The sequence below is a fragment of the Pundamilia nyererei genome, unplaced genomic scaffold (assembly GCF_000239375.1).
Source record: "Pundamilia nyererei isolate P.nyererei 1_Seehausen unplaced genomic scaffold, PunNye1.0 scaffold00169, whole genome shotgun sequence".
In the NCBI taxonomy this organism is placed as follows: domain Eukaryota; kingdom Metazoa; phylum Chordata; class Actinopteri; order Cichliformes; family Cichlidae; genus Pundamilia; species Pundamilia nyererei.
This window is the reverse complement of record NW_005187570.1, coordinates 1,243,430-1,252,771: the sequence shown is the minus strand read 5'-3', so window position 1 is coordinate 1,252,771 and position 9,342 is coordinate 1,243,430. Positions and strand designations below refer to the sequence as shown.

At 40.1% G+C, this 9,342-nt stretch overlaps 1 protein-coding gene across 6 annotated transcripts in view; it reads left to right on the top strand.

Moving 5' to 3' along the window:
• vps13d (vacuolar protein sorting 13 homolog D) overlaps positions 1-8,582 on the top strand; it is a 79,733-nt gene extending 71,151 nt beyond the window's left edge. For 5 of the 6 annotated variants that reach the window (XM_013914055.1, XM_013914060.1, XM_013914058.1 and 2 more), the window contains 6 exons: positions 412-579; positions 1,545-1,677; positions 2,753-2,948; positions 4,973-5,104; positions 5,187-5,427; positions 7,278-8,581. In XM_013914055.1, coding sequence (XP_013769509.1) covers positions 412-579; positions 1,545-1,677; positions 2,753-2,948; positions 4,973-5,104; positions 5,187-5,427; positions 7,278-7,409 — 1,002 coding nt within the window. In that variant the 3' untranslated portion in view covers positions 7,410-8,581. Of the gene's footprint in view, positions 1-411; positions 580-1,544; positions 1,678-2,752; positions 2,949-4,972; positions 5,105-5,186; positions 5,428-7,277 lie in introns of all 6 variants that reach the window. The other variant, XM_013914056.1, reaches the window with a different exon arrangement.
• Positions 8,583-9,342: the final 760 nt, after the last annotated feature.

The following is a 9,342-nucleotide window of genomic DNA, read 5'->3' as shown; positions in this document are numbered from 1 at the left end:
ATATATGTGTGTGTATATATATATGTATATATGTATATATATGTGTGTATATATATGTATATATATGTATATATGTATATATATATTTATATATATATATTTATATTTATATTTCAATGAAAGGCTGCAGCTATTATATCCCATTTTCATAGCAAACTATAAAGAAATGTGGTGGGCTCAGGAATTTTGCACAGTACTACATGTCAACAGAGATTTCATTTAGAAGAATTTAGTAGAACAACAAAAAATATATAAAAAATTAAAACTGCAACAATTCTAAGCTGTTAAAGTGTTTATAAAAAAATGTTTTTAAATCCACTATAAGTTATCACATAGACAACTATGTCATGTGCTGTGGTAGACAGTGTAGCTTGTGTCAGAGCCTTACAGTGCAGTGTTGTCTTTATGTAGGAGCTCATCAGTCAAGCGGCTCAGATACTTGGGTCTGTGGACTTCCTGGGGAACCCCATGGGCCTCCTAAATGACGTCTCTGAGGGCATGACTGAACTCTTCAAACATGGCAATGTGGGTGGTCTCATACGCAGTGTAACCCACGGTGTGTCCAACTCTGCAGCCAAGGTATGTATATCTTAGGTTTGTTTCACGGTGCCTCTCACTTTTTAGGTTTGGTTAAAATCAGATAAACTTTATTCACCCCCAAAATTCAGGGAATTCTGTATTTGTGTGATATTTTTATATAGTTTATATACCCTGGTCATTAGGTATGAATGTCATCTTTTAATCATTTCTTTTAACTTTCTTTTTCCAGGTTAGAATGATTGTGCAGCATCTCTAGTGAGATTAAAAAAAAACAAGATTCGGGTACACAACTTCAAATTTATTTAGGATTTTCTGCAACTCCACACATGATCAAAAATATACATAAAGCCTCAAATATATACATAGACATTAGAAGAGTTAAGTAAGTTTTGTTGTTTGGGTGTATAATGTCCAGCCAATGACAGCAAATCGTCATTTAGTTTTAGTCATAATTTAGGCATCTAAATTCTTTTAATTCGTTTTTGTTGATTAAATATTCTAAGATTATAGTAGATTAAATCTGAAATGATTTAATCATTTAATCAAGCTCTGCCCAGGTGTCACTGTGGATGATTCAAATTCGGTGGCAGCATATTCACCTTGTGGACGTAGCACCTGGTTCATGAGCTGTTGGAAAGTGGCTGGGGCTCCGAACAAGCCAAAAGGAGGTGTGAAAAATTTGTACAAACCATATGGAGTAGAGAAGGCCATTTTTTTCCTTAGACTGCAGAGACAAGGGAATGTGCCAGTATTCCTTGGTTAAATCCAGTGTTGTAAAAAAAAGTGAGCAGTGCCTAACCGGTCCGTGAGCTCGTCAACCCAGGGCATGGGCTACGCAGAAAGCTGTGACATTTCACTTGTGCGAGACATGAACGATGTGCCCTGGTCGATCAGTATGTCTTTCTGGAGATGACCTGAAACGGCACCTGCGCCACACTCTTTGCAGAAATGGTGCATAGAACCAGTCCATTTACAGTGTGGTGGGACTCTACTTTGTTTGTCAGTTTGCAGGGACTTTATCAGATGGGCTGGGAAAGACTATGGACAATCGGCACCAGAATGAACGCGAGTACATCAGATACCACGGAGCCACCAGTGGAGAGCACCTGGTAGCAGGGATTCATGGATTGGCTCACGGTACAACTTCAAAACTCTTCTTTGTCTGGTTAATGCTACCACTAGTTGATAAAAGATTCATTTAATTAGTGTCTGAATGAAGAACCTCCCAAACCCTTAAAAATGTAATTTATGTAAACTCTGTTGTCCGTATGCTAAAATGCTAAAAAAAAAAAAAAAAAGTGGTGGGGAGAACAAATTATTGTTGAAACAAAAGATTTAAGATCAAACAATACAGATTACTGAATGAAAGATGACACTAAAATGATAATTGTTAATAGAAAATATTTGAGCCCTTTGGAATAAGTGATGTTTCAGAATTGATTTTTACATAATTTGAGCTGATCTTCAGATGACAGAATTATTAGCCCCCTATGGAAATTTTGAAAAGTTGAAAAGTGCTGTTTAATGGAGCAAGGAATTTTTTAACTATTATCCACTGTCAGGGTTCCTGGGTCGTTGACCCAGTGATTTCAGTTTGCTCATGTTCAGTTTAGTTCGCCACATTAATGTTCTCACTTCCTGTTTTTTCCTCGTGTCAGCTTGTCTCCCGTGTCATTAGTCAGATTATGTTCAGCTCTGTACTCACCTGTTTCCAATCATTGTCATCATTCAACCTGTGTATTTAAGTTCCTCGGTTTCACCAGTTTTTTGTCATGTCATTGATGTTATGTCGTCGTTCCCGTTAGTGCTCAGTTATTTAGCCAGCCACTCAGTCTTTCAGTCAGCTAGTCAGTTCTGCCGTTCCTGCGTTGTTCATTCACCCACTCCAATAAATCCTCATCATTTCTGCACCATGAGTCTTGCGTTTGGGTCATCTCTTCCACGCCTCCACACACAACCTCTGACATCCACAAAGGGCGAAAATATGGAACAGTAGTGAACCTTCCCAAGAGTAGCTGGGCAACCAAACTTACACAGCGCAGCAACGACTCATCCAAGAGCCTCAGAACAACATACCAGAAACATTACTCACATGAAATATCAAAGTTACGGATTGCCTACATTAAACTAAAGACCCACTGCCTGCTCCCCTTGAAGCTAGCATTTTTGAAGTTTGTACATCCTTTTAAATACACGTTCTGTCCTCTCTCAGGTATCATTGGAGGCATGACAAGCATCATCACTTCCACAGTGGAGGGTGTGAAGACGGAGGGTGGGGTCGGTGGCTTCTTCTCTGGCCTGGGTAAAGGCCTTGTTGGTACTGTGACCAAACCGGTGGCTGGAGCTCTGGACTTTGCATCAGAGACAGCCCAGACAGTCCGTGATATGGCTAGTCTAAGTAATCATAGGTGGGTTAAGTCTGTTCTCTGTAGTATTCGAATCCAAAACATTCTTTTATTTTGTTAAAGTCAGTTTTATTATATAACCTCAACCTGAACATGCACCAGCTTATATTTTGACCATGTGCACACGTGGATTCTCTCCAAGCAGATTAGGCCACTCTGCGGTGGGGAATACTCTTCATTTCAGTAGATGTTTTTCTGATAGTGGTGAAAGTAAGTTTAAGGATATTATTCCTCCACTATCCACTATCTCCTTCAATGCCTTGTGCCCACACAGTGCAGAGCAGCTACTTAAACTCTATGCCCCCAGACATCAATTATCTTATTAAATGTATTACATGTTTGGTGCATACAAGTCTGGATACTGTGGCTCCTCTGAAAAGGAAAGATGTAACTGAAATGTGCAATCTACATTTAGCCTGAAGATACTTTGAAATACTTTGTTACTCTATAAAAAAGCTCCCTGTGAAGCTAGAACATCTTACTGTTCATCACTGATTGAAAAAAAAATAATAGCAACCTTAGATTTCTCTTCAGCGCAGTACAGCTTTCAGTATCACTGAAGTTTATTTAGACTCTTTTTCTCCAACCTCAGTAATTATTACTTCAGTAATTCCAAAACATCAACATGTGTTTTAGACCATATTCCTACAAGACTGCTCAATGAAGTCCTGCCATCCTACAATCTTTCACTCTTAAACATGCCTATCTCTATTAATGACCTCGGTACCACAGACCTTCAAGCTAGCAGTGATTAAACCACTACTCAAAAGCCATCGCTTTACACATCTGTCTTAGCTAATTATAGACTCTCTAATTAAAGACAATCTCCAACTTTCCTGTTATCTTAAAAATGGTTGAAATAGTAGCTGTAAAACAGCTAACAGATCATCTGCAGGGGAATGGTTTATTCAAACAGTTTCAGTCAGGTTTCAAAACTCATCACAGCACAGAAACAGCTTTAGTGGAGGTTACAAATGATCTTCTTATGGCCTCTTACAGTGTGCTTCTTCTTTAGCTACTCCTTTGTTGCCTTGGTGGTATGTTTTGAGTCATTGCCATGGTGGAAGACTCATCCACGATCGGTCTTCACTGTTCTAGTTGAGGGAGGGAGGTTCTTGTTCAGGTTTAAATGGGTTAGTTGATGTCAGAAAGTTGTTTTTTTTGGTTTCATCTGACCACAGCAGTTTCTCCCAAGCCTTCTCTGAACCATTTAGACCAGGGGGGCCAAACCTACGGTCAGCGATACAATTATATCTGGCACGCAAGATCATTTCATATGTCAGTTGTTAATGGTCCATCGGTATGTGGGAGCCAATCTTCAGCCCTGCTGAGAATCAAGAAGAAATTCCTGCTAAGTATTACCAGCATGTAGACTTTCCAATGTGCGGCCATAACTTCCTGGATCAAATTTACACCTCAACGTCTCCAGTCTCCCTCAGAATGCTGTTGAAGTTCTGCCATAGACCTGGCAGCAGGCGTACGTTTTATGTGTGCCAGGTCTGTCCAGCATCCTCCCCCGCCACCTGATCCAACTCACCACCAGGTGTTGATTAGCTGACAGCTCAGCCCTTCTCCTTACCCGAGTGTCCAGAACATATGGCTGCAGGTCTGGTGATATGATTACAAAATCAATCATCAACCTGCGACCTAGGGCAGCTGCGTGCACTTATGGACACCCTTATATTCAAACATGGTGTTTGTTATGGACAAACTGTGATTTGCACAGAAGTCCAACAACAAAACACCACTCTGGTTTAGATCCGGGAGGCTGTTCTGCCCAATCACGATGCTCCAGGTCACTGTCGTTGCCTACATGAGCGTTGAAGTCTCCCAGTAGGACAAAAGAGTCCTCAGGTGGAGCCCCCTCAAGCACCCTGCCCATTCGGCGCATAAGCACAATTGACAGTCAGGACCCGTTCCCCGACCCTAAGGCACAGCTTCATTTTTGTCTAATGTTCTTAGAACTGAAATATCCTGAATCGTTCTTGTTCTTGGAAGTGTTTACATTCTGCTGCTATGTCGTTCAGGCTCACTGTGCAGCGTGTGAGGAAGCCCCGCTGCTGTAAGGGACCCCAGGGTCTGCTGCCTCGATACTCAGCCACACAGGCGGACGGTCAGGAGCAACTGTTCCACCTCACAGACAACATTCACTCCGAGTTGTGAGTGTAACTCAGTTCATTGTGTGTTCTTACAGTTGATTGCCTGCAGTTTCAGCAAAGCTTAATGTTTTATTTCCTACAGCTTCATTGCTGTTGAGCCCATCGACACGTACTGCGTACTCATCTCCTCGAAAGTTGTCTACTTCCTGAAGCCAGGTGACTTCGTGGATCGTGAGGCCATCATTCTGGAGGTCAAATACGATGACCTCTACCACTGTCTGGTATCTAAGGATCATGGGAAGGTATATGTGCAACTCACCAAGAAGGCTGAGAATACTAGCAGTGGTGTGGCAATTCCCGGTCCTTCCCACCAGAAGCCCATGGTGAGTTTTCTGTGACATTTTTGGATTGTTCCAGTGGTTTTGATTGATTCAAATTAGACAAAAATACTGTCTCATTTCTCTTTAAGCAGATAGTTTGCATTAGACCAAGCAGGACAAATAAAAGCCAGACACAGATTCATTCACAGAAGAAGAAACCAATCCACTATGTTTTTTATTTTGTGTCCTGTGTGATACTCAAACAACTACACCCATCAATATGGTTTACTGCAGAAAAAGAGACTCCTAATTTCCCTTTGAACATCTTCTGCAGTATGTTTGGTAACTAAGAATATAACTTCATCTTAGTAGCCATGTAAGTGTCTGGTGCTTACCCTCTGATCATGTGTCATCACAAGTAGGGATGTTCCTGCCGACTAATTTCCTAAATCGACTAAGCAAGTGGGAAAAATGAGACTAATAGACCAATTTAAAACTAAGAAACACTCATATACAGGGCTCTAGACAAACTTTTTGCCACGGTTGCACTGGTGAGCACTTTGCGCACCAGTGTACTTTTTGCGCACCAGCACAAAAGTTAGGTGCACCCAAATTTTTCAACCGCATTGCTTAACACCACAGTTTTACATGTGCACTTTTTTGGGGGGGGGAAATTGCTGTCCATACAGACAATTGATTTGTAAACAATTAATTAACAATCTTGTCAACACAAAGTTCTTTATTTGGAGCACATTTCTACAAGAAAGATAAGTTACTGAAAAAGCAGTGAGCCACCTTCTCCACCTTATCTGGGAAAAAACACTTCATTCCCAATCCAGTGTGTCCTGGGTCCTGAGCACATCCACCGCCTGAAGAAAGCTAATTTTCCCATTTCGATTATCATAATATCAAGAACATTGATATAACTGCTTTCTCCCATTTAATTGAGTCTTCCTAGCAGAGACAATTTATCTACTCCTGATGAACTGGTGTCTCACTGCAATTATGGACTCCAGTCTTATGGATATTTTTGCTCCTTTAAAAACCCAGTGTCTCCTTTATGTACTCTGCTGGGTGGAATTTGACCCACTTCCCACTTAGGAGGCTAAATCCTACTTATCCTTACTCTTTCCTTTAATAGCAGACATTATTCATTCTTCCCTAATCTCTGCTTTTTTCCTTTACCTCTTAAAACAGCTGTGATAATTCCAACTCTCAACAAACCTGATGCAGACCCTTCCAACCTAAATAATTTGTGTCCAATTGCTAATTTACCTTTTCTTTTGAAAACTTGCTGTTTAGATCTACTCTCACCTTCCTAACAATCGTCTGTTTGAGCATTTTCACTCTGGTTTTTGGTCACTTCACAGTAGTGAGACAGCCCTGGTCAAAATCACAGATGATACTCTTATGGCAGCTGACTCTGGGCAGACACCCATGGGCTTCAGAGCTGTCAGCATGCAGTCAAGTCTATAGAGTGTTGATCTACTCATGTTATTCAGGTGTGTTGCAGCAAAAAAAGTAAACGTTTGGGGACACCAGCCCTCCAGGACTGGAGTTTGACACTTTATAATAATGGTTTGGGGAAGCCTGCAGATACAAAATTCAAGGTCTTAGAAGTACTCCCCACCTACATAATGTGATGATAACATTGCAGAGGTCAAGTTGTGGGTTAGAAGACCAAAATAACTTTCTTTAATCCCGAACCTTCATGAGCTAGGATTCTTTTTCAATCACATAATGAGATACACTTCAGCTGAATTTTTAAAATCCATGTCATTTTAAATTGTAAGAAGTTGTCTAATTTAGTTCTCCAATTTCAGTGACTGGTGGCTTATAGGACCAGTTTTCATTCAAATTGTTCTGTCTCTTCCCAACTTCAGTGTTTTCATTCTTTGACGCTCCTTCCGTAGGTCCATGTGAAAAGCGAGAGCCTCGCTATCAAAATATCTCAAGAAATCAACTACGCCAAGAGTCTGTACTACGAGCAACAGCTCATGCTTCCTTCCACTGAGAATGAGGACTGCTTACTGCTTGAATCCTGATCAGGACTTTTGGAGATGGTGTCTGCAGGATTGTGGGGCATTTAATTGATTTTTGCAGATAACAGTTTTTTTAAATCTGTTTTGACAAACAGCAGTAAAGGGTACTGGGTACAGATACGTGACCTGATGTTTCAGAAAGCACAGACATGTACAGGATAGAAAAAAAATAAAACTTGCACTGCAGTGTTCTTTTCACTGTGTATATGTAGAAAGCCCTTGTTCTGCATTTGGCCTTTGCATTTATGACTTTTATGGCTGTAGTTGTACACATTCCACAACAGTTCTATATATTTGTGACTAGACTTAAATGTAAATAGAGCTGCATACCAAGAGTATAAATTGTTGTACATACTCTATTATGATGAAATATAGAAAGTCACAACTAAAGTGGATTATGTAAGAAACTGCCTTTACAAATGTATTTTGTGTAAGAGTCTATTAGAGATGGGGACATTGATTTGCACTGACATTGGGGTGGGACATGCAGCCCCCTCATCCTTTCAATTATACACACTGGAGTGTCCGTCATCGCCTACACTGCTTTTTACAATCATAAATCTAATGTGTCTAATTTTATTTAGCTACCCTTTTTTAATGACCTCATAATGAGCCTTCTAACCAAACTTTAAAGCAAAGTGAGGGCTTCCTTTTTACCTTTTACTCTGAGCAGCCCCATACGATAGGAAGCCACTGTTTGCAGGTGTGCGTGCACGTGCGTTATCACAGGCCTGTCAGAGAGATGACACACTCGGTCTGTGATCCTGTTAAAATGGTAAGATTTAAATAGACACTACTTCAAATAAAGCACCAGATTGCAGTACTCACTGTGGGGAACGCATTATTTTCCGACTCATTCAAAACACACATTTCCATTGTTGACTTCTTGCTTGTCCAGTGGTCTTTACTTCAATGATACACAGGGGCCACTACTGTCCTGTCTCAGGAAAACCAAGACCAAAAATGTGGAAGAAAGAGCTGGCCAAGTCTACAATCTCAGTGTTTTTTCCCTATATATTTTTTTTGTTTTTCTTTTTATTACCGGAGCCACAGCTGAGGGGTTGCAAAACCCTGAAATCAGACAGCTGGCAAGAAAGATTACTGCTGCTGTCACTCCTCTTCCTCCTCTGCCTGTGCTTCAAGGATTCTGAGAGTTAGTATGATTTAGGTATTGATTCATTTTAACTATTGCATTCTGCCTGCTCTAATCAAGTTCACTTAATGTTTAATAGTCCACATTTAATCTATTTAGTCATATGCAGTTGAGGGTTTCTTTCTTTTACATAACGTTTGTATATAAAGGTATAATGATATTTTAAAAAATTACATACATAATCTATACATTAAATTAAATCCCTAAAAAACTGATATTAGTCTTTACTACCTCATTTTAAGTAAATTCCACCTAAAGTTGGGGTCAGCTTCATAACAGTTAATGTACATTTAAGGTATTTTTGTAGTTTAACATTTAAACCTTATACATTATATCACTGGACAGCAGTTTATTCATTTTCTTTCTTCTGAAAACTCTAATTGATGCTCTATTCCTCCACTGTCAAGCTCAAACTTTGTGCAACTTGTGCTTCATTTATATAGCACCAATTTACAGCACTTTACCCCTACAATATTAGAGAGGAAACCGCAACAATCAGATGACCTTCCAATGGGGAGCACTCTGTGACAGTGGGAATGAAGAACTCTTAATAGGACGGGATGTGATTATTTGTAACTTTTTCAGTGATGACTTTTGCTGGGCAAAAAAGTAAAACAGGCAATGTTACTGGAGAAGAGCTGCAGGAGCATGTAACTGATGCTGAGAAAGTGGGGTTCAATATTATAGAGTCGATCCTTACTTCCAACAGTGAAAGGACAGGAAACGTGGAGTGGCAGTTATTACGAGTGAAAATGTGCAGCTGTCAACCATCAAAGTGAAAAA